This window comes from Saccopteryx bilineata, chromosome 3, assembly GCF_036850765.1.
Source record: "Saccopteryx bilineata isolate mSacBil1 chromosome 3, mSacBil1_pri_phased_curated, whole genome shotgun sequence".
Lineage (NCBI taxonomy): Eukaryota > Metazoa > Chordata > Mammalia > Chiroptera > Emballonuridae > Saccopteryx > Saccopteryx bilineata.
In genome coordinates this window covers 188105907-188131422 of record NC_089492.1, presented here as the reverse complement: position 1 = coordinate 188131422, position 25516 = coordinate 188105907, and the positions used below count along the sequence as shown (strand labels likewise).

General features: G+C 39.1%; 1 protein-coding gene across 4 annotated transcripts in view; it reads right to left on the bottom strand.

Annotated features, from left to right (window-relative positions):
- Positions 1-25516, bottom strand: part of CDYL (chromodomain Y like) — a 230297-nt gene that overhangs the window by 100920 nt on the left and 103861 nt on the right. The window contains exon 2 of one of the 4 annotated variants that reach the window (XM_066268399.1): positions 18550-19228. The exons of 1 other annotated variant lie outside the window; for it this stretch is intronic. In XM_066268399.1, coding sequence (XP_066124496.1) covers positions 18550-19228 — 679 coding nt within the window. The remainder of the gene's footprint in view (positions 1-18549; positions 19229-25516) is intronic. 2 more of the 4 variants (XM_066268400.1, XM_066268401.1) reach the window with 2 other exon arrangements.

The window sequence follows — 25516 nt, the reverse complement described above, 5'->3', positions numbered from 1 at the left end:
TGTTCTTTCATCTTACTCATTAACATACATTCTCTGGAAGAGGAAGAAGAATGTTAGAGGAACTTGAGACAAAACAAAGGCAACAGAACAACACCTGGGAACTCAGACTGGATGGAAATCATATATATATGGTGTACATGTGTGTGTGTGGCTGCTCTCATCTAAAATTATAGGATGTCATTAGAGGAATATTCTAAAAGACCAGTAACCTGCTGTAGATTATAGTAATAAAAATAAGAATACAGAAACAATTTTTCACAGGTGTCCATCCCTGAACAACAGGCAGCAACCAGAGCAAACATTTCTTTGTGTGTATGTTATAGAAAGAGACAGAGAGGCAGAGAGAGAAGGACAGAGACATACAGATAGGAAGGGAGAGAGATGAGAAGCATCAATTCTTTGTTGCGGCTCCTTAGTTGTTCACTGATTGCTTTCTCATATGTGCCTTGACCAGTGGGCTACAGCACAGCAAGTGACCCCTTGCTCAAGCCAGTGACCTAGCACTCAAGCTGGTGAGCCTGCCCATGCTTAAGTAGGATGAGCCCACACTCAAGCCAGCAACCATGGGGTTTCGAACCAGGGTCCTCAGCATCCCAAGTGCAATGTTCTATCCACTGTGTCATGATCAGGTCAGGCAGAGCACACATTTTAAAAAAAAAGGATTTTCACTTGAATATATGATTTCCTTTCTTCTGCCCTTGTACCAGTCAGTTATAAGGTTTAAGAGGAGGAAGAACTAAAGTCAGAGAGTTCTCTTTTCATATATGACCTAAGGAATCCATATTTCTTTTAAATTACAAAACTGTATGTTACCATATTTCCCCATGTATAAGGAGCACCCCCCCCAAACTGTGGTCTAAAAACTGGGTACGTCTTATACAGTGGTTATAGATTTTTTTTCTATTTCCTGCTTTTTTGCGCTTGTTTTTCTGATCATTGTTGAAGACAGTGATTCGTCATCAGACACATATGAGGACAAGCTAATGAATGGGAGTTTGGACAGTGATAAAAAGTTGTATAAATTTTATGATAAATAAAACTTGAGTTCAAGAACACAACTGAAACTTGGAGGCAGACAACACCAACCCTAGACTCAACAAGCTCTACAAACACACAGACATAATGGGGAGACAGAAAAGTACAATCCAAATGAATCAACAAGAAAAACCTCCAGAAAATGAACTGAGTGATATGGAAATAACCAAACTACCAGATGCAAAGTTTAAAATAATGATTATTAGAAGGCTAAAGATCTTAGAACAACAATGGATGGACACACTGAGCACATAAAGAAATTACAAGCATCGAAAAGGACATTGAAATAATAAAGAACCAGTCAGAAATGACAAATACAATAGCAGAAATGAAGACTACACTGGAAACAATTAAAAGCAGGCTGGATGAAGCAGAGGATCGAATCAGCGATTTAGAAGAGAAGATAAACAAAAACACAGACATGGAGCAGCAAAAAGAAAAGAGGCTGAAGAAATCTGAGGAAACTCTAAGAGAGCTCGAGAAACAACATCCGCATCATAGGGGTTCCTAAAGAAGAAAAGAAAGAACAAGGGATAGAGACCTTGTTCAATGAAATCACAGCTGAAAACTTCCCTAAATTGATGCAGGAAAGAGTCACACAAATTCATGAAGCACAGAGAACTACTGCATTAAAGAGAAATCCAATGAAATCCACACCAAGACACATCATAATTAAAATACCAAATCTAAGAGCTAAAGAGTAAATATTAAAAGCTTCTAGAGGAAAAAAAGGTTATCACCTACAAAGGAGCCCCCATAAAGGTAATAACATCTGACTTCTCAACAGAAACACTTGAGGACGGAAAAGAATGGCAAGAAATATTCAAAGTAATGCAGAACAAGAGCCTACAGAATTCTTTATCCAGCAAGGGTATCATTTAAAACTGAAGGAGAAATACAAGCTACCCAGACAAAAAAAAACTCAAGGACTTCATTACAACCAAACCAATGCTGCAAGAAATGTTAAGGAGCCTGCTGTAAACAGAACAAAAAGGGAAAAGAATAGAGTAAAAGAGGAATAAAGCTTTAAAGAATAAAATGGCAATGAACAACTACATATCAATAATAACCTTATATGTAAACGGATTAAATGATCCAATCAAAAGACACAGGGTAGCTGCATAGATAAGAAAACAGGACCCATACATATGCTGTCTAAAAGAGACACACCTCAAAACAAAAAATACTCATAGACTGAAAGTAAAACGATGGAAAAAAATATTTCATGCAAATGGAAAACAAAGCTGGGGCAGCAATACTCATATCAGACAAAATGGACTTTAAAACAAAGACTATAGTTAGAGATAAAGAAGGTCACTACATAATGATAAAGGGAGCAATCCAACAGGAAGATATAAACATTATAAACATCTACGCACCTAATATAAGAGCACCTAAATATATAAAGCAGACATTGATGGATATAAAGGGCGAGATCAACAGCAACACTATAATAGTAAGGGATTTCAATACCTCGCTAACATCACTAGATAGATCCTCAAGAAAGAAAATTAACAAACAGCAGACTTAAAGGATACACTAGATCAAATGGAATTTATAGATATCTTCCGAACCTTTTACCCTAAAGCAGAAGAATATATCATACATTCTTTTCAAGTGCTCATGATACATTCTCTAGGATAGACCACATGTTAGGGCACAAAAGCGGTCTCAACAAATTTAAGAAGATTGAAATCATATCAAGCAAACTTTCTCTGATCACAATGGCATAAAACTGGAAATCAACTAAAACAGAAAAACTAAAGACTTCTCAAACACATGGATACTAAATAGCATATTAAATAATAAATGGATTAACAATGAGATCAAAGAAGACATAAAATTCCTAGAAACGAATAATAATGAGCGTACAATAACTCAAAATTTAAGGGATATAGCAAAAGCAGTACTGAGAGGGAAGTTCATAGCACTACAGGCATACTTTAAGAAGCTAGAAAAAGCTCAAATAAACAACATGTATCTAAAAGAACTAGAAAAAGAACAGCAAGTAAAGCCCAGAGGAAGTAGAAAGAAGGAAATAATAAAGATCAGAGCAGAAATAAATGACATAGAAGCTAAAGAAACATACAGAGGATCAATGAAACCAAGAGCTGGTTCTTTAAAAGGGTAAACAAGATCGATGAACCTTTAACCAGACTCACCAATAAAAAAAGAGAGAGGACTCAAATAAGTAAAATTAGAAATGAGAGTAGAGAAAAATAACCGACACAATTGAAATACAAAATATTGTAAAAAAAATACTATGAAGAACTGTATGCGAAAAAATTAGACAACCTAGGTGAAATGGACTAATTCCTTGAAAAATATAATCTTTCAAAAATCAATCTGGAAGAAGCAGAAAACCTAAACAGACTGATTACAACAAATGAGATCGAAAGAGTTATCAAAAAACTCTCAACAAACAAAACCGCTGGGCTGATGGCTTCACAGGGAAATTCTACCAAGTATTCAAAGAAGAACTCCTATACTTCTCAAGCTATTTCAAAAAATTCAAGAGGAAGAAAGACTTCCAAGCTCCTTTTATGAGGCACGCATAATTCTGATTCCAAAACCAGGCAAAGACAACACAAATAAAGAAAATTATAGGCCAATATCCTTGATGAACTTAGATGCAAAAATCCTCAACAAAATATTAGCAAACCGGATCCAGCAATACATGAAAAAAAATCATACATCAGTCAAGTGGGATTCATTCAGAGGAGGAAGAATGGTACAATATTCATAAATCAATCAATGTGATTCATCACATAAACAAAAGGAAGAACAAAAACCACATGATAATTTCAATAGATGCAGAAAAAGCATTTGATAAAATCCAGCACCCATTCATGATCAAAACTCTCAGCAAATTGGGAATACAGGGAACATACCTCAACATGATAAAGGCCATCTGTGACAAACCCACAGCCAACATCATACTCAATGGACAAAAATTTAAAGCAATCCCCTTAAGATGAGGAACAAGGCAGGGATGCCCCCTTTCACCACTCTTATTCAACATAGTCCTGGAAGTCCTAGCCACAGCAATCAGACAAGAAGAAGAAATAAAAGGCATCCAATTTGAAAAATAAAAAGTAAAACTATCAGTATTTGCAGATGATATGATATTGTACATAGAAAACCTAAAGTCTCAGTCAAAAAACTACCTAACCTGATAAATGAATTCAGCAAAGTGGCAGGGTATAAAATCAATACACAGAAATCAGAGACATTTTTATACACCAGCAATGAACTGTGAGAAAGAGAAATTAAGGAAACAATCCCCTTCACTATTGCAACAACAACAACAAAAAAACAGTACCTAGGAATAAATTTAACCAAGGAGATTAAAGACTTTACTTGGAAAATTACAAAACATTGATAAAAGAAATCAAGCAAGTGGAAGCATATATCACACTCATGGTTAGGAAGAATAAACATCATCAAAATGTCTATACTACCCAATGCAATTTATAAATTCAATGCAATACCAATTAAAATACCAATGACATATTTCAAAGATATAGAACATATATACCAAAAATTTATATGGAACCAATAAAGAACACAAATAGCCTTAGTAATCTTGAAAAAAAAAAAAAAGAATAAAGTGGGACGTATTACACTTCCTGATATACTACAAGGTCACTGTACTCGAAACAGCTTGTTACTGGCATAAGAACAGGCATATACATCAATGTACAAAACAAAGAACCCAGAAATAAACCCACATCTTTATGGACAACTGATATTTGACAAAGGAGGTAAGAGCATACAATGGAGCAAAGACAGTCTCTTTAACAAATGGTGTTGGGAAAATTGGACAGCTACCTGCAAAAAAGTGAAACTAGACTACCAACTTATACCATTCACAAAAATAAACTCAAAATAGATAAAAGACTTAAATGTAAGTCGTGAAACCATAAGCATCTTAGAAGAAAACATAGGCAGTAAGCTCACCAACATCTCTCACAGCAACGTATTTGCCAATTAATCTCCACGGGCAAGTGAAATAAAAGACAGGATAAACAAATGGTACTATATCAAACTAAAAAGGTTTTGTACAGCTAAAGGCAATATGAACAGAATAAAAAGACAAACCACACAATGGGAGAATATATTCGACAATACGTCTGACAAAGAGTTAATAACCAAAATTTATAAAGAACTTGTAAAACAACACAAAGACAAACAATCCAATCCTAAAATGGGCACAAGAAATGAACAGACATTTCTCCAAAGAGGACATACAGATGGCCAATAGAGATGAAAAAATATTCAACATCACTAATCATTAAGGAATGCAAATTAAAACCACAATGAGATACCACCTCACACCAGTCAGAATGGTGCTCATTAACAAAACAGCACAGGATAGGTGGTGGTGAGGATGTGGAGAAAAGGGAACCCTCCTGCACTGCTGGTGGGAATGCAGACTGGTGCAGCCACTGTGGAAAACAGTATGGAGATTCCTCAAATAATTAAAAATAGATCTGCCTTTTGACCCAGCTATACCACTTTTAGGAATATATCCCAAGAACACCATATCACTGACTGAAAAAAAGAAATGCACCCCCATGTTTATGGCAGCATTGTTCACAATAGGGAAGATCTCGAAACAGCCCAAGAGGTCCGTCAATGAACAAGTGGATTAAAAAGCAGTGGTACATGTATACAATTGAATACTATGGGGCCATGTAAAGAAGGAAACATAACCTTTTGCAACAACATGGATGGACCTGGAAACTATTAAGTTTAATGAAATAAGCCAGGCAGAGAAAGAAAAATATCATATGACCTCGCTCATTTGAGGAATCCAAGGAACAATGAGAACTGAGGAACAGAATTGAGACAGAGGAGGGATCAAAGGGAGCAGAGGAAAAGAGGACAGAGGGAAAGGGGATGATAGGATGGGATAAACCTGTAGGGAAGGGTGGAGGGCGCTGTAGGGAGGGGGGCAAGGGACATGTTGTAGGAAATAAGGAGGCGGGGGAATGCATTTGGGGCAACACTAGAATCTATATAACAAAAAAATAAAATAAAGGAACTCTTAAACTTAAAAAAACACAGAACTTGAGTTCAATAACTTTATGTAATATATATATTTTTTTCAAATTTTGGGCCCTAAACTTATGGTGCATCTTATATTGAGTACATGGGAGCATCTTATACCTAGGGAAATATGGCAATAAAATACACTTTGGTATGGTCAAGACTAAGCAAGAACCACAAAGTTATGCAAATTAATTTGAGGTGTTCTCATTAAATTCTTATAAATCCCTTAAGACAGAAATCAGATGCCCTATTACTTCTGACTTCTGGTATAAAATTCAGTTCTTCGGTGGGGGCCAGGACGACAAAGTGTCAGTGACGTTTTCTAAAATGCTCCCTTTAAAGTTTGCACACCACAGCTCACACATGAAGATTTAATGTGGTCCCTGACTAATGATGACATGTACATTCTCAAGTCTTCATATTTGGAAAAAGTTACCCACCTCCCAAAATAAGGGATATATAAAGGGAATTAACAGAAAACTAAATGCAAACAGACAAATATAGGCTGTGAAAATAAAATTTCAATGTTTTAAAATTAACCTTTTGCTACCTTCTCATCTGACAGACATTTAAAAGTTGATTAAGAATAGGTAAACAGGCCCTGGCCGGTTATCTCAGTGGTAGTGTTGGTCTGTTTTGTGGATGTCCCAGGTTCAATTCGCTATCAGGGCACACTAGAAAAGTGCCTATCTGCTTCTCCAACCTTTCTCCTCTACCTTCTCTTTCTCTATTTCTCTCTCCCCCTCCCGCAGCCTTGGCTTAGTTGAAGTCAGTTGGCCCGGGGCGCTGAGGATAGCTCCATGGCCTTGCCTCAGACACTAAAATAGCTCGGTTTTCAAGCAATGGAGCAAGGATCCCAGATGGGCAGAGAGCATCACCTCATAGGGGGCTTTCTTGGTAGATCTTGGTGGGGGTGTATGCATGAGTCTGTCTGCCTCCCTGTTCCTCACTTAAATAAAAAAACGCCCATTTACGGGCACTCACAATCTTACAGCCAACCACACTGGAGATGATATTCACAAACAACAACTCTGATATGAGGTTAATATCCAAAATATATAAAGAATGCACAAAGCTCAAAAACAAATAAGCAAACAATCCAATTAAAAAATGGGGAGAGAACCTGAACAGAGTTCTCTCATTAAAACATGAACAACAAACAGGTATTTGAAAAGATGCTCATCTTCACTATTAGAGAAATAGAAATCAGAAATACAGTGAGATACCATCCCATACCTGTTAGACTGGCCAGTTGCTTCAGCGGTAGAGTGTTTGCCAGTGTGTAGACATCCCAGGTTTGATTCCCAGTCAGGGCACACAGGAGAAGTGCCCATCTGCTTTACCACCCTTCCCCCTCTCGTTCCTCTCTATTTCTCTCTTCCCCTCCTGCAGTTAAGGCTCCACTGGAGCAAAGTTGGCACAGATGCTGAGGATGGCTCCACCGCCTCCGCCTCAGGTGCTAGAATGGCAAGGGTTGTGACCGAGCAAGGCCCCAGATTGGGCAGAGGCCCCTAGTGGGCATGCCAAGTGGATGCCAGTGGGGCGCAAAGGGGAGTCTGTCTCTCCGCCTCCCCACTTCTCACTTCAGGGAAAAAAAAATGAAATTGTTAGCCTGATCAGGTGGGGGCGCAGTGGACAGAGCATCAAACTGGGATGCAGAGGACACAGGTTCAAAACCCTGAGGTCGCTGGCTTGAGCACAAGCTCATCAGCTTTAGCGCAGGGTTGCTGGCTTGAGCGTGGAATCATAGATATGACTTCCATGGTCTCTGGTTTGAGTCCAAAGGTCTCTGGCTTGAGCAAGGGGTCACTTGCTCCACTGTAGCCCCCTGGTCAAGGCACATATGAGAAAGCAATCAATAAACAACTAAGGTGCTGCAATAAAGAATTGATGCTTCTCATCTCTCTCCCTTCCTGTCTGTCTGTCCCTATCTGTCCCTCTGTCTCTCTCTCTCTCTCTCTCTCTCAAAAAAAAAACAAAAAAAAAAACCCCAACAAAAAAAGTGAAATTGTTACCAGAGAGAAGATAGGGGGAGGGGAGTAAAAAGGGACCAACAGACAGTGACAGAACATGATGTGACTGTGGGTGACGGGCACACAGCACAAAGAACAGTTCAAATGCTATAGCAATGTTTACCTGAAACCTATGTACTCTTTATTAATCAATGCCACCCCCTTAAATTTAATTTCTGGATAAAATAAAACAAACAGAGTACAGATTTGACCCTTGGACAATGCAGGAGTTTAGAACACCAAACACCTATGCAGCTAGAAACCCAAGTCTAACTTTGGACCCCCCCTCCCCAAAATTGACTATAGCCTAGTGTCAAACGAAAGTCTGAGCAATAACATAAACAGTTGATTAACACATATTTTGTATGTTATATGTATTGTGCACTGTATTCTTACAATAAAGCTAAAGAAAAGAAACTGTTATGAAATCACAAAATAAACACACATTTACAGTATTGTACTGTATTTATAGATGCCATACATTTATGTCATGTTTACAAGATGAATCATCTGCTGATACCTTCATCAATGTTGTCTTCTATGATACAAAACACTGTAGATATTATATGTATTACTAACACTAAGCATCAAAAGTAAGAAGATGTGAAAAATAAATTCATATTTACTTACAGGTTTATAGTGCTTCGTACACTGATAAAGCAATAACAATATGATTGTTTTAAAGTAGTAAGGAAATCTCAAAATAAAATACCAGTAAATTTATTTTAAAAATCCACATGTAAATGGACCCACACATTGTTCAAAGGTCACCTGTATTCATTTACGGATCTACAATGGTGCTTCTCACCTACTAGATACACCCAGACACAGGCCCCTTGAGGGAATGTGGGTATTCAGGCAGGTGGGACCAAGTCACTAATTTGTTGGGATGCCTGGGGCCATTTATTAGCATCTTAGTGATAGGACCAGAGATGCAGGGACGTGTCCAAGCCCAAATGCCAAAGCGCCCACTGCTGAGAAACACTGACACTAAATCACTGATAGATATTTGTATGTATATAAAAAATACCCCAAAAGTATCATAAAAATTTAAAAAACAAAAGCCCCTAAATTGTAGAACATAAGTATGAGGCCAATGACAAATTTAACAGAATGCATGTTTATCCAATTTGTAGAGAAAAAAAACTGTTAGGAGAAGGTGGGGCTTGGGTGGGATTACTTTTTTTTTAGATGTTTTAATTATTTAGTAATGTTTTCCTGACATTCATTCTTTTGTAATTATTGAAATATTCATTAAAAACAATACAAATGCTGCCAGACCAGTGGTGGAGCAATGGATGAAGTGTCGACCTGGGGCACTGAGGCGAGGACCCAGGTTCAAAACCCCAAGATTGCTGGAGTAAGCACAGGCTTACCAGCTTGAGTGCAGGGTCACTGGCTTGAACAAGAGATCATAGACATGACCCCATGGTTGCTGGCTTGAGCTCAAAGGTCGCAGTCTTGAAGCCCAAGGTCACTCACTGGCTTGAACAAGGGGTTACTAGCTCATCTAGAGCCCCCTGTTCAAGGCATGTATGAGAAGCAATCAACAAACAACTAAAGTGCCTGACCTGGTGGTGGCGCAGTGGATAGCGAGTCAGACTGGGACGCAGAGAATCCAGGTTTGAAACCCTGAGGTCGCAGGTTTGAGTACGGGCTCACCAGCTTGAGCTCGGGGTCACCGGCTTGAGCTCGGGATCCTAGACATGACCCCATGGTGACTGGCTTGAGCCCGGGGTTACTCGCTCTACTGTAGCAACCCCCCCCCATCGAGGCACATATGAAAAAGCAATCAATGAATAAATAAGGTGCCACAATGAAGAATTGATGCTTTTCGCATCTCTCCCTTCCTGCCTGTCTGTCTCTTGCTAAAAGAAAACAAAAACCAACCCCCCCACAAAAAAAAGGATAGGAATGCCTAGAGACAATTTAAAATCAAGATACATTAAAGCCAAACAATCTCAATACAGAACAGGAACAAAACACACCTAACTATAAGAATCTAAAATATACTGTAACAAAAAAATTTAACAGTGTATTTGTATTAATTTCCCAGATTACTCTATAAAACTACAAACTTACACAACACAGTATATAGATGGGATGACAGTTTTTAAACTTGGTGAGCTCCAGAGCCAACCAGAGGATTTGTAAACAGCCTGCTGGACCCAACCTGAGATTTCAGTACAGGTAGGTGTGAGTGGAGCCCAGAAATGTGCATTTCTGACAGGTCCCAGATGCTTCTGACGCTACTGGTTGGGCACTGTGTGATAGGAAAAAAAAGTCTGCAAGAGCTCTAAAGTGGCTCAATGGGTCAACACTATTCTGAGTCCTAACCATCCCTGAACAGACCATAACACCTTCGAAATACAGAAGAAAGCTCCTCCAAATAAGCACAGTACAGAGCTCGGCAGACAGGCAAGGGCTCAATAGAGCCCACAAAGTTTCCTTCTTCTGGGACATGATTATTAAGGACTGGCTGGTTTTAGCCTGACCAGGCGGTGGCGCAGTGGATAGGGCATCGAACTGGGACGCGGAGGACCCAGGTTCAAAAACCCTGAGGTTGCCAGCTTGAGCGCAGGTTCATCTGGTTTGCGCAAAGCTGACCAGCTTGAGCCCAAGGTTGCTGGCTTGAGCAAGGGGTTACTCCAGGGGTCCCCAAAATTTTTACACAGGGGCCAGTTCACTGTCCCTCAGACTGTTTGAGGGCCGGACTATTAAAAAAACTATGAACAAATCCCTATGCACACTGCACACATCTTATTTTAAAGTAAAAAAACGGGAACAAATACAATATTTAAAATGAAGAACAAGTAAATTTAAATCAACAAACTGACCAGTATTTCAATGGGAACTATGTTCCTCTCACTGACCACCAATCAAAGAGGTGCTCCTTCCTGAAGTGCGGCGGGGGCTGCATGTGCCCGTGGCCTGTAGTTTGGGGACCCCTGGGTTACTCGGTCTGCTGAAGGCCCGTGGTCAAGGCACATATGAGAAAGCAATCAATGAACAACTACAGTGCTGCAACAAAAAATTGATGCTTCTCATCTGTCTGTCCCTATCTAACCCTCTCTCTCTTGGGAAAAAAAAAAAAAAAAAAAAGAACTGGCTGGCTTTATTCCCTAAGCTTCTTAGGTCAGTTGCACTTATCATATTTAATTCATCTTTTTAGATAATACAGATGATTATAAAATGGCAAGTTTTAATGAAAATTATGTCTAATACTTTGGAAAGGCTCTTAAGATTAAAAGCCATTGCCAAAACAGAAGTGGAAAATGGGAAGAATGAAAAATTCTAGAACTGTGCTCTCAGATTTTTAAGTATCATTTTTAAGAAATCCAAAGCAGAATTAGCAGATGATGCAATATGCTGTGCTTCACATAAAACTGAACTCCAATCAGTGATCCATACTTTAAGAAAAGGGCTGGGCTCTTCAAACAAGTGGCAAATGAAAGCACCCCTTTTTAAAGGCCTTGACTCTTCCTCAATGACTGGTGAATACCAGCACATTTGTAAGCTTTAATTAAAACAAACATTCTTGGGGGGACCAACTCATTAAGAGGAGGCTACTGCGGGATAAGAGTATATTCTCTGTTGGGCTCTGTGCCTAAAACTATACTAGACTCTAAAGCACTCTTGTTACAGTAATATAATGTTACAGTAATTAAATATATAGAAATATAGAAAAATATAGAAGATATATAGAAATAAGTTAGGATACAATATTAAAAGCCATTAAGGCAAATGAATAAGGCTATCCCTTCAGGGTGGGAACTAATCTAGTGTGTACAGATGATATGATAGGCAAGAATATGCCTTTTGCGCAGGGCCCAGCTAGTGTGTGTGTGAAATCATATATAAAAAGAGCTCCCTGGGAGTAACTACCAACAAGTGGGTTGATGTGATAATACCATAGACTAACACCTGTTAGAAGGAGTATGCCAGAAAAGGGTACTAAAGTCCAGGGGCCCCCAGGTGCAGTTAGTCGTCTAGAATCCAACATTGAACATGGACTGTCTCCATGCTGCTCTGACCAAGAACAGCCGAGAGGAGCACACCGACAAGTCCCCATTAAGCTGCAACCAGGCACGCCATTGGATTTGTTAGTAATAAACTGCCTGTGTGATTGTTGCAACCAAGTTGTGTGTCAGTTGTGTCTTCCTTCCAGTGGCAACTGGTTTCGGGACTGATAAGTAGAATTCTCATAGCTATCTCAAGAGTAGTCTCAAGAGGCTGTCAGCCCTGCTGGTAAGCAGGAGTGTCTCACTGTGCTGGGAAGTCGAATTGACGTAGAGCTCAGGCTCTAATGGGACAACTCTCTGTTTCGAGAACCACTAAGCTCACTTCAAAAAGGAACAAAGGAACAATTTTGTCTGGGCTATCTATTAAATGCTTAGGAAAGGGGTGTAGAAGGTTGTCCATTTGTTTTCCTCAAAGGTTTATTCCACTTTGTTTCAAGCTGAGCTTCTGTAAACTTTCTTTTTGTAAACAGGTTTGCTCCTTGTGAGATAAAACATGTAGAAGCTTCTAGCATGGGACATGTTATACAGGAGGTGCCAACAAATGTTTTTTGGTTTCAAATTGAAATCTTTTTTGATCAAGTCCACATACACACAGTTACACAGCACAGCTTCAGATGTTCTCTTTTCTAGTGGGCAATTCCTGTTGTGGTCCAGCTGGACACCTTACTGCCTCTGGGCACTAGTCCCCTGATTTCTTAACATTGTTTCAGGTGAAGTTCCAACTTCAGCACCTAAAGGATAAATGGCAGAGGGGGCCACAGACCTCTGCCCAGAGGAAGTCTGATGATATGGCACTTCAGCTTCCAATATAATCAGAGAGGGGAAACAGATCATGACCCATATTCTTATTGAGAGGAATCCATACTCTAGCTCCTCAGAAGGAGCTAAGTTTCCCTGAACAGTTTTTCCTGGAGCTTCTTTCCACTGACAGACTCATGGGATGGAAAGCAGATGGTCACATGTGGTGGGTTTAAGGTACTTCCTCAATCATTTTCCTTTTAAATCCACTGGTTTTGATTTAATATCCAACAGCTAACATTATGGGAAAACACTAGTAAGGTGTAGACCTCGTTTTTATTTTAAGGATTATTTATAGCATTTTCTTAAATGTTATATTTGTTGCCTGACCAGGCAGTGGCGAAATGGGTAGAGTGTCAGACTGGGATGTGGAGGACCCACGTTTGAAACCCCGAGGCTGCCAGCTTGAGCTCAAGGTCGCTGGCTTGAGCAAGGGGTCACTCGGTCTCCTGTAAACCCCCAGTCAAGGCACATATGAAAAAGCAATCAATGAACAACTAAAGTGTCACAACAAGAATTGATGCAGCTCTTCTCTCTCCCTTCCTGTCTGTCCCTCTCTCTCTGTCACAGACACACACACACACACACACACACACACGTTGTATTTGTTGAATGGTGTTCAATTACATATTTGAATTCATAAAAGAACAAAGTAAGATAATCCAGTTTTTAAAGCAATTGTTTAAAGAGGGTAGCTCCTGTACTTTGTGGCCCCGGTGCTGCAACTATAGGCTGTAAGGTAAGTTACCAGCCAGGAGAAACAAGAGTAGAAAATGAAAAACAACATTTAAAACCTGCTAAATACTTCTCAGAATTTAAAAAGGGGATCATCCTACTTGCTATAGTAGAAAAATACAAGGATATGCTGGAATATAAGAAAAAGAAAGGCCTAACTATTGCCCTCAAGCAATGTACCTGGGAGCACTTGCCCATAAATACCGTCACTGGAAAACAGCTGAAAAGAGCTGGAAAAACAAGCCTTGGAACAAAAAAAAAAAAACATGTCCCATGAAAGATGAGAGAAAGTACAATGGAATGTCAACCCACTTCTGAGTGCCCACATCCCTTCTGAGTACCCACGGCCCCAGAAGGGAGAAGATGGCCAGCATACAGCCTGAGCAGCTCTAAGGGCTGCAGACCCCTCCTAAAGAATAGCCCGAAGACCACCGCAATACTGCCTGCAGTCCAAGGTATGGCTTGCATGTTCTCACTAGGTACCTATTCAGTGTTTGATTTTTAAAATCCTTAAGTCTAAGTGACTTTATTAAAAAACAACAAAAAACTTTCATATCAAACTTGAATTTCCCAATTCAAAATCTCTGCATTACATAGGACATTCACATTTATAGTACATAAAAACAAATGCTGTTTATATCTTCATACTCTCTCTTGGAGAAAGCTATCTTATCTCTATTATTACTTAAGAATAAGGAAAACTAAAGGGCTACATTAATATAATTTTCATTAATAAAGTACCTTAATTATATATCTCAACCTATATCAAATATATTAGAGTTGTTTGAAGATTTAAAGTAAAAATATAAAAGAAATTATTTCTTTTGTATGATTAAGTAATTCAAAGAACAATAGAAGATAGCTAAGTTTTAAATTTGCTCATATTTCTGAGTAAAGCAATATATTCATCATTTAAATCTTGGTATAATACTTAAAAAGTTAAAAAATTAAATACACATGTTTATTTTGTAAAAGTAATCATGTGTTAAAATTCTCCAGAAACATTTACTCTTTGGTTAAGATATTTAGCCTGACCAGGTGGTGGCACAGTGGATAGAGCGTTGGACTGGGATGCGGAAGACCCAGGTTCGAGATCCTGAACTCGCCAGCTTGAGCACGGGCTCATCTGGTTTGAGCAAAGGCTCACCAGCTTGGACCCGGGGTCACTGGCTTGAGCAGGGGGTTACTTGGTCTGCTGAAGGTCCGCGGTCAAGGCACATATGAGAAAGCAATCAATGAACAACTAAGATGTCACAACACAAAACAAAAAACTGATGATTGATGCTTCTTATCTCTCCATTCCTGTCTGTCTGTCCCTATTTATCCCTCTCTCTGTCTCTGGGGGGAAAAAAAAAGATATTTAAATATCTGTTGTATTCGGTAGCTACAATATCCCTCACACACACGATTGATTCATATTTTAAATAAATGGTTCATTTTGCAATGATGCCAAGATTATCTCCTTCAATTAGTTTTTGAAAAACTAATTAGTTTTCTTATGTAGCTCTAAAATTAATATGAAAAGTAAAACCAAACAACTGCTCTAAAAATGAGTGTAGACCAACAACCTAACACTGTTTCAGTACTGTATGTCTTCATTCGGTAAAGCTACACCCTGAGAACCAGTAAAAGGTTTTCTGGAATGTTCCCATGCTCCTGGCCCACACACCTTGCCATTTCACTAGCGTTTTTCCCTCCCATTTAGTGTGACCCAGTGATAGGGCTACAAAGACTCATTACCATCCTTGTTTTTAGAGAGCACGTTGTCTTTAGTGTCTGGAATCATACCCTCCACAATCATATGCCGAGTACCTACTATGTGCAGGCACCAGTATGGACATAATAAGATTTAACCCTGGCAAAACAAAATCCCATCTTGGAGCTTATACTCCAACAGAGGGAACTACAAAAGAAACTTTCTACAAAGTGGAAGGGTGAAGGAAAGGCAAGTGGCCAAAATGTCTAAGACATCACTTGTTTGTACCATCAGAATGGACACTCCAACTGCAGGCTCCTGGCAGTGGAGGTGCTGGTTCTTTTCTTTCTTAATACACAAACCTGATTTAAATGATGGCCACCAGGATGTCATTCACCACTGTCCTAAAAACTTTCCTGAGTGGCTTCTATGCATCCTCTTGTGTAAGTGGCGAGTATATAGGACTCAAGACCAGGAGAGAAAGGCCATCATGAAGGCCCTGGAAACAGTTATTTACTCAAACACCAAATACTGTACCTAACTCCACAGAACAAGGTAAAATAATTTAAGATATTATGCTTACGTATCCCTTGCGGTTTTAACCAAAGGCACTGTGAAGGACATTTACATTTTTTGAAATAGGAAGAGTAGTAAACAAGAAAGTCACCGGCCCTTTATTTAAATAGAAGCCAGTCCCCTTCCCATATACAAAACTGAAGGCTTTTGCTGAGGGCCACCAACCCTCCTATATAAGTGTCATAAAGAAAGATTGTGGAAAACTTAAGGGTCAAAAAAGTTTGGAAAGTTGTGTCCCACCCCAAATGAAAGGTAGGTCCATACAACTTTGGTGGATAATCAAAGGGAACCACACCTTTTCTAAAGCAGTAGTTTTCAACTTCTTTACACTTGGGGACTGGTGAAATTAGGAGAATTATTTCAGGGACCACTAAGGTAGAAAGCACTCTGAGCATAATCGAATTTGACTAAGATCATTGGGTCTATAATCTCCACATGACACTGGGGTGGTTAACTCTTTCATGGACCAGCACAAAATTTGTGGCAGACCAGTCTGTGGACTAGCAGTTGAAAAACACTGTTCTTAAGCCTTTTTTGTCCTCTTGCACTCTACTCCCAAAAATACTGCCGGAGGACTGTGACTTCCTAGAGCAGAGGTTGGCAAACATAATTCTGTAGAGTCAGACTGTCAAACTGTTCAACCCTATCCCTATGGCTGGAAAGCAGCCATAAACTGTAAATGAACAAATGCCCATGACTGTTGTAATAAAACTTTGTTTATGAAGACAAATCTGAATTTCTTATATTTTCAAGTATCATAAAATATAATTCCACTTATTTTTTTTCAAAAATTATAAAAGGTACAAACCATTCTTAGCATAAAGGCCCTACAAAAACAAGTGGTGCAGCGGTTTGGCTCACAGGCTGTAGTGTTCCACCCTTGCCTCAGAGAGCGAGCACAGGCCCAGGCCTTGTGTATAACACTGAAGCCTAGCACAGGCCTGGACCTAAAAAATCACTAAAGAAGTAATATGTCTTTGTCTAGTGGAGGCAGTGAGCAAAGCTGAGAAAAACACAGGGGGGACTCAACTCTCTATGTAGAATAGAGCACGCTATTAGATGATTTCTAGTCTTTTCTCCCTCTGAACCCCTATGGTCCTCCATTTACAATAAGGTAAGAGAAAACTATATCCATAAGCAGATCCACAATATGGAAAGTCAACTCTGTAAATGACCTCACACAAGTTCCTTCACACAGCTGAACGTAAAACTTTTGGAGTAGGGAAGGGGGGCATGATACAGGTAAAGAGGGTATCTAAAAATCACTAGCAAGATGGCAATTTACTGTGCAAAGGGCTTATTTCAGCTTCCCGCTTCACTGCTACAAAAGGGCCTGAACCAAAACTTGTTGGATGCACCACAGCAAGATGGTTAGAATAATGTCTTAGCTGAATATTTCTCTTTAGAGGAAAACAGCTCCCCAAACAAATTAGGATTGTTTCATTTTACACGATCTACTAAGTGTTAGTTAAGGGAGATAACACTTTTGGTAAGGAGAAAACTACAATCTGCAACATAGAAGGCAAGGAGAGCACACGAGATAAAAGGACACAAGAACCACTGAACCTGGAACTGGAAAATAGTTCAGAGTTGATGAGGTAAATGAGGAGCAGGGAAGGTGTGATGCTCCTGGCAGAGAGGCCTCAGTGGGGATGGCAGGAGTACTGACTTGGAGAGACAGAATGAGAAAGGTAGGCAACGGATGAGTAGAGACACCTAGGAACACATTTGCTGAGGCAATGGTACCATACCATCAGATTGGCAACTGGGGTACCCCTTCCTATTCAAGAATGGACAGGAGCTCTCAAAAGGCAGGATGCAGGGAGAGCAATCAGAAAGCTATGGCAGGTAAGAACTCACTAGGGCCTGTGTAAGGGAGGGCAAGTGGGGCTTATTATCAGAGAAACACTTAATGGAATCTATACAAATTGGTGGCTAGACAGGTGTGGGAAAGTGCAGGAAAGGAAGCTGCCTATGCTAATTCCCAGGTATGCTGTCTTAGGAGATGGGGAGGCCATGGTACAATCAAGGCTGCAGAATCCAGAAGCAGGGGTAAAATAAAACAGAAAATACCACTGACATTGAACCAACTCCTACTTTGAAAAAAGGACAATGGGATCTAAACAGCTGTCTACTTACAGAAAAACAAATACAAGTCCCTAAGGCTCTATAAGGTAATCCCTTACTGAAAGGCATTTGTTTATTTAAATGAGTTAGTACAATAAGAAGCATGACCTCTAATCAGTACTAATTCACTTACATTCTTAACACAAGACTTAGTGCCTAAGATGTATAAAGGTAGGTGGCTTTGGAATAAAACTTCCTATAAGAAAAATACCAGCATTTACCTACTTAGAGTGAGACGCTGTTTAAAGGAAGTCAACATGGTGGTAGTTTGTGGGCAGCAAATTAAATAGAACTCGCCAGTGCTGATTGAGAGAATCACAATTCAAGAAAGAAGCTGGCAAAATCTCTCACAGGTTACAGTAGACATCTGCTACAAACAGACAGCAGATTCCCAGCTGTCCAGAGGACAAAGGCATAAGGAAGGAGCACCTACACACCTTTGAGTTAATAGTCTCTGGCCGTTGACAGAGATGATGCCCACTGAGCTGCTCACCTGGACACTCACCTTTCCCATTAATGGCTAATCCCGTGGCCATGGTTGCAGTCACGGGGCCAGACACCTGAGGCACTAGTGGGTGTATTCGGGGCCTGCTCCCCATTCTAGCTCGCTCTGCACCAGGGCCCAGTAAAGCTCCGACTGGCTTTTCGGCTGCCACTTCTGGTGCCACCGTGTCCTCCTGACCCTGCTCAACGGAGTCCAGTTTCTCAGGGCTCTCACTCTGGAAGCCGTCCACTGTGGTCCTGCTCTTAATAGGACTCTTAGGCACAAGTATCTTTATACCTGATTTTGCTAGGTCCATATTCTTCCGGTTTGAGAGAGATGGAGTTGTGTTTTTCCTGAACTTTTGACTGGCAGCAAATAACTGACTGTTTTTGGACTCGTGGTCCTTGCCAATCACCAGTGATTTAGGAGTAGTCTTAGAAAAGTTGCTGTTGGTGGACCTGGAAATCTGTTTCCTAGCATTGTTGGGAGAGGTCCTATTTGTTCTGGTTAATGTGCTTTCTTTCTGCTTTTCAATGTGGCGTCTGTTAAAATCATGAATGTATTCCTCACAGTTCACAAGATGCTGCTCTGGTTCCCAAGTGTCATCGTCACTGTCATAGCCTTTCCACCGGACCAAATATTCTGTCTTCCCTTTCTTGTTTTTCCTTTTGTCAACGATCCTTTCAACCTGTTTATAAAAGGAAAAAAGAAAAAGTATAAATATAATATCTAAAAAATACAAGCTTAATAACAAAATATAAAAAATACTAAAAATCACAATAAACAATAACAATCTTCTCTTCTCTGAGTCAAATCATCAGAAAATAGAAAAGTAACAAAACAGTTGTTATTTCTGTAATTTCCATGAAATTAAGCCAAATAAATGCTAAAATTTTAAGCTCAGATTATATAAATGTGCATTATGTAGCATACTTTTTTGTGATTCAAAAAGAGGGTTTATTTTTAACTCTTAAACCCAACCATGTGAACTGGTTTTCAGTCATAACTAGAACAATACTAGTTCCTCCATAGCCTTTTGCCTGGTCATCCATAAATTACTACCAGCAGGCATTCAAGCAATAAATTGGCTGTGGTAAATGCAAAAACATATGAAGGGCTTCTGAGGTATGGAACTGGCTCACCACGGAAACATGGATGGTATTCCAAGTATCCTTTAGAAGCGTTCGTTTAAAATTTAAAAGGTCAACAGAAAATATAATGCTTTCCTGGTAATAAAATAATCTAGAATGGTTAGGTTATTTATCTTCAAATCTTGGTTTTAACTAATTTTATGCTAATATTTTAAAGGAAGATGCTGTTAATCTTTTATTTTAATGATCAATATATCCCATATCAAATTTATGAATTCACACTTTTCCATAAAACATTATAACTGTAACAAATTCTATTACCTAATATACTGAGGGAAGAGTCAACCTAAGAGCCATCTTCTATGACTCACATAAAAAAAAAGTGTATTGGACATAATGTCCCCCATGTTATTGGAGAACTATTTAGAGTCTCTTGTTACCTCTCCAGTTAACATAAAACCACTGGCCTGCTTTCCCAATGGCAGCATGTGCCTCCACGCCTTTTAAGTAGAGGACTACAGTCATACAGCTCTTTAATTCAAGATACAAGGGACTAAGCCCATCAATTATCATCAACAACAATAAACTCTGGCATTATAGGTTAGGTCAGATGACATAATGGTATCTTTAGTTCCAAAACAACAGAAGCTAACTGAGTAAAACTATATAGACACTTAGAGAATGAGAGAATACCCCACTCCATCATTTCCACTACTCTCAAAAAAACCCTCCAAAACAAACAAAAAAAACCCCTCAAAACTTTTCAATATATTTACATGGGATATAGAGAATTAGAGCCCTTAATTATAGAAAAGTCTAAAATTAAATCACATCATTGTTCCTGTTCAAAAAGAATTAACAGTAAATAAACGTCTTTTTCAGCAGACAGATTTCAATACCTAATAGATCTCCAGTCTATAAGTAATGTCATATCTGCATATGTGAGGTAACATAGTCCATAATATAACATGGGAAGCTTTGAAAGTAATTGCCCCCTCCTCCCATGCATACACTCCTCTGCTTGTGAAGAGCTATATATATAAGGGTGAAAGTATTTCAACTGAAGTAAAAGATATACTTCTGGGAAATTCCATGCAAACAATTACATGGCTGAAATAATTTAAAGTTTTAAATATAAGAGGTAAAAATATTGTCTCAAGATAAAACTATGCTTAGTACTAGTTTTCTTTCTCAATCAATTTCCATTCCAGAAACATGAAGTACAGTAAACCAGAGCACCCCATTTTCCTTTCTTCCATTTCCTTACAGGTGAAGCAGGGGCTGATGAAACAGAATGAGTGTCTTTGCTGACACCTCTGGAAACTGCACTAGCCAGTCCCCACACTGGTTCTGCCACACTCTCAGGAAACAAAAAGAGGGACGGAACCAGCTCAGCAGCTAGGGTGGGGGCATATGCTATGTTTCCTATGTGCTCAGTGGTCAGACTTTGTTTAGGCATGAAAGAAGGCAGTGACAGGGGAAATATTAGGTCAGGGTTTGGCAAATACCACATAAAGGGCCACATAAGTCATGCAGTCTGCCAGCCACTCAACTCTGTCACTGTAGCACAGAAGTAGCCACAGACAACACATATGTGAAGTGGCATTAAAAAAACAAACTATTTATGGACACTAAAATTAAATTTTTGTAATTTTCATGTGTCATAAAATATTATATTTTATTTTTTTCAACTATTTGAAACGACTACAGGCCTCTGATATCAATTTCAGACTAAACTGTGGACATGGACCGCTCCCCACCCATTCTTCCTCCTCTGAAAGCTTACATGTAAAGTCCTGCTGATTCCTAGTCTGAGTGGCTAAAATAATCTCCCTCAAAAAAGGTATCACCCAAATTCAACAAAATGTTTTACTGACACATTATGCTTAAAATTATTTCCTAAAATTATAGTGGTGAGGGAGGAATACCACACGACAGATACATAAATAAATCTTTTTTTCTGGTTCTTAGTACCTTCTTGAGTTCTCCCTCTTCCCACCAATATAATTTTCTGAAAAATAGTATCAAAGAACTGTCACTCTCAAAATCTATATGCAGCTATCTGCTTCCAGTTACAGAACTTCAATGCAAAGAATTTTACACAAAACTCTTTGTAGAAGTATAGAATTGCAGATAATTTCTACTAAGCCTTTTAAAACCAAAACAAAATGAAGAACAGCATAAAAATCTCATCCATATTACCTAAGTACGGTTTTGCACTGTTACCCATAATCATATGTGGAGTAACACTCTGGCAAATCCAAATCACAACCGCCTTCTTTAATTACCAGTGACATAGTAAACTAACCAAAGTTCATTTTATTAGAATTTCCTTCTACAACTCAATCTAAAAAAAACAAAATGTGAAACAAGTAAAACCAGGCTTTCCTCAATATTATGAAGTCCTCTGATGATTTGCAAAGCAGTGAAATTAATGAATAAGGATCATTCCAAACACTGAACCCATTTTACCTACCTCAGAGCACAGTCGTGTATCTCTCCAGGCCCAGGAATGTGCTGAAATGTGCTACAGGGTTGCAGAAGACAGAAAGAAAAGGATGGACAAAAATCCACGGAGAAACCCAAACTGGTTAAAGAGCTCAGTAAGAGAAGGCAGCAAGAGTCACTCTGTCATTGTTGCAGTTAAAATAGCAAATAGCCTGAGAAATAACACCAGGGCAAAACATGTAAATATATTGGCTTACGAGAAAAAGACCAAAGTTGCAAAACAATCACTGCAGAAAAAAATTTGTCACATTGTATCATCATCAATAACTGTGTCAACAGTTACACTGGTTGCGAATACTTCCTCAGATTCCTCCCAGAACAGTGGAAGTAGGCTGCCAGGATAACTCTGAAACCCTAAGCAATGATGAAAGTCAATTTTTTCAGGTTTGGGTCTTACAACAATGGACAGATATGGAACAAAAGAGCATCACTATGAAAAAAATTAAATAAAAACCGTGCTTGTATCCAAGAATTCTGGTGGACTTTAGAAAAGCAGTAATAGCTTTTTAGATGAAAAGATCTGTTTTTCACCTATAAAGAACAGGAAGAGTTGCCTTAACTACTAAGAACAGTTGTTAACTAATAAGAAAACAGGCAGATAGTTCTACTGCAAGAACTAGATAAATATTATAAACATAATTATTTGACAGCACTAGAAAGAAACCAATTCATAAAAGCCCTGGCCGGATGCCTTGGTTAGTTAGTTTAGAGCATCGTTCTGATACACAAACTCTGTGGGTTTGATCCCTGGTCAGGGCACATACAGGAACAGAACACAATGTTTCTGTCTGTCTCTCTAAAATCAATCAATAAAAATTTTTTTTAAAAGAAAAAGAAACCAAAAGCCCCAAACTAAGGAAATTGGACCCTTAAAATAAGGGAACCCAATGACTTCTGTGCTTCCTAATCTGCTACAGGTAGAATGCTGGTAGAATTTAGACAGAAAGTAGAATCTTCCAGGCTTTAGTGTCAGAGGGCAGAGTCAGGAGTTCACAGAGTGGCTAGAAATCTAAGGAGATCACGGACAGAAGGGCCCAAAACCACATATCAACCCCTTCAAGTCTTCAGCAGACTCTTAAAATTACACCAGGCCAGCAGAAAAAAACTGTTGGTAAGTTGGGGGCACTCAAAACCACCCCCAAGTTTGATGACTCACTAGGATTCGCAGGACTCAGCAAACAGTCCCACTCACAGCTATGATTTACTACAGTGGAAGAATATTAAGCAAAAGAAGCAAAGAGATAATTCACATGGGATCAAGTCCGGGGGAAACCAACTGCAAGCTTACATGGGTTTTCTCTTAATGGAAAAAACACAGAATGTGCTTCACTCCTCTGGCAACAAGTTGTCACAACACATGCAAAGTGTTATCTACCACTGAAGCTCATTAGAGACTCAGCAACAAGGATTTTTACTGGGGGCTGGTCACATAGGCACCCTCTGTCTAGCATGTATCAAAATTTCAGATTCTCAGAAGGAAAGCAGATATTTAGCACAAAGCATAGCAATAACCACCTCAGTCAAATTTTAAAAAAACCAATGCAAAGAAAACATACAGCAGCCAGTGAATAGAGGATAGGAGGAGGAGATATTAGCTATAGGACCACAATGATAAAGGCCAGGAGAAAGCCACTGAAGGACAAACTGCCAACTCAAACTTCTATCAAAAAATATGCTTAGAAAGTCAAGGTAGAGTTCCATTTCTGGGATGGCAGTAAAAGGAGCTCTGTAGACACACTTTCCAACCAAACAAGCAAAGCTGGTGAGATTATTTTTTAAGAAGTTAAAACTAAAGTCTTTGAAAATTGTTAACAGCAAAGAAAGTTTCTGACTTTTGAGCTCTGACCCACTTCCTTCTTTCCCCACCTTCCAGTTCAGAGTGACAGCAGCTCTCTCGTGGTGGGCAGAGCCAAGAATCAGGCTCTCTCCCTTCAGCTTCCAATCAAGGCTTTTATATCTCACTGAGAGACAGGCCAACACCCTTCTCTCTTTCCCACTCAAACTGGAAGAGGCAAACTCCCTGATGCATATGGCAGAGAGGTCAGGGGCTCCTTTCCTCAACCCAGTCCCTACTCATAAGGAAGCTCTAACCCAGGGGTGACAGGGCAAAAATACTGGGGCTTTGACTGCTCTTGCCCAAGTCACTCATTGGAGAGATTCAATGCTGGGAGAGGCAAGCTGAGAAGACCAAAAGCTACCATCTACCTGGCACCCAGACTACTGGTTCAGAGATTTTGCCTGGGGGAGAGATTACCCCTAAGAAAAGAGATGTGACTTTGAGACAATGTGGGGAAGTTTAAGTCTAAGGTTGTTCTTGAAAATGATAATTTAGAGGAACAAGTTAAACCATTGCTCACCTAGTTCACCAGGAGGACCCAGGCAAAGAGACAGCTAAGATGAGCCTTCCTGGGGTAAGAACAGATCTCAGTATGGTCTCAAAAACTACCCTTGCCTAAATTTAATTGGATCAGACTTCTGAGCAATAGATGCACCAGGCGCTGTCAAAAACAATAGTGATCAACCAGTAATTAGTAGAGTCTAAAGGGCTGCATGCAATACCAAATAAAGCCAGCCGCTTAGGGATGAGGGAAAGAATTAGAAAGCCCTACTCAAACCACTGTCATCCAAGGGCAACTGTGTGCTCCCCAAAGCTGGGTTCTTTTAAGAGTTACATCAGGCTTCACAAAGTAGGAGAAAGAGACCGCTAAAGTAGTCTAAGACACACAAACTAACAAGCAAGCAAATTAACAACAAAAATAAATCCAGGATCTAGAGCATATAATCTAAAATATTTAGTTTAAAAAAATTCTAAGACATGAAAACAGAAACAAACGACCCCATACCCAGGGGGTACAAAACAGGCAACAGAAATTTTATGAGAGGGAGAGCTACTGGGTATAACAAAGCCGACAAACAGTTAAGAAAAAGAATTATAATATCATGATTATATGCCAATAATTTAGATAACTTAGATGAATGGACAAATTACAAAATGGACACTACTTACTGAAACTCATTCAAGAAAATCTAAATAGCTCTATAAGAAATTAAAAGATTAACCTTGTAATCAAAAACTTTCTACAAGGAAAAGCAAATGACTTCACTGGTGAAATTACATCAAGTTTTTAAAGAAAAACTGACACTAATACTTTATAAATTCTTCCAATAATTAGAAGAGAGAATACGTCACAACTCATTCTATGAGGCCAGAATTAAATTGATACTAAAACCAAGACTTAAGAAAGCTAGAGATCAGTATTTTTTATGAATAGGGACATAGAAACCCTCAACAAAATACTAGCAAGTTGAATGTAGCAACATATAAAAACGATCATGACCAAGAAGGATTTGTCCCAGAAATGCAAGGTTGGTTTAAC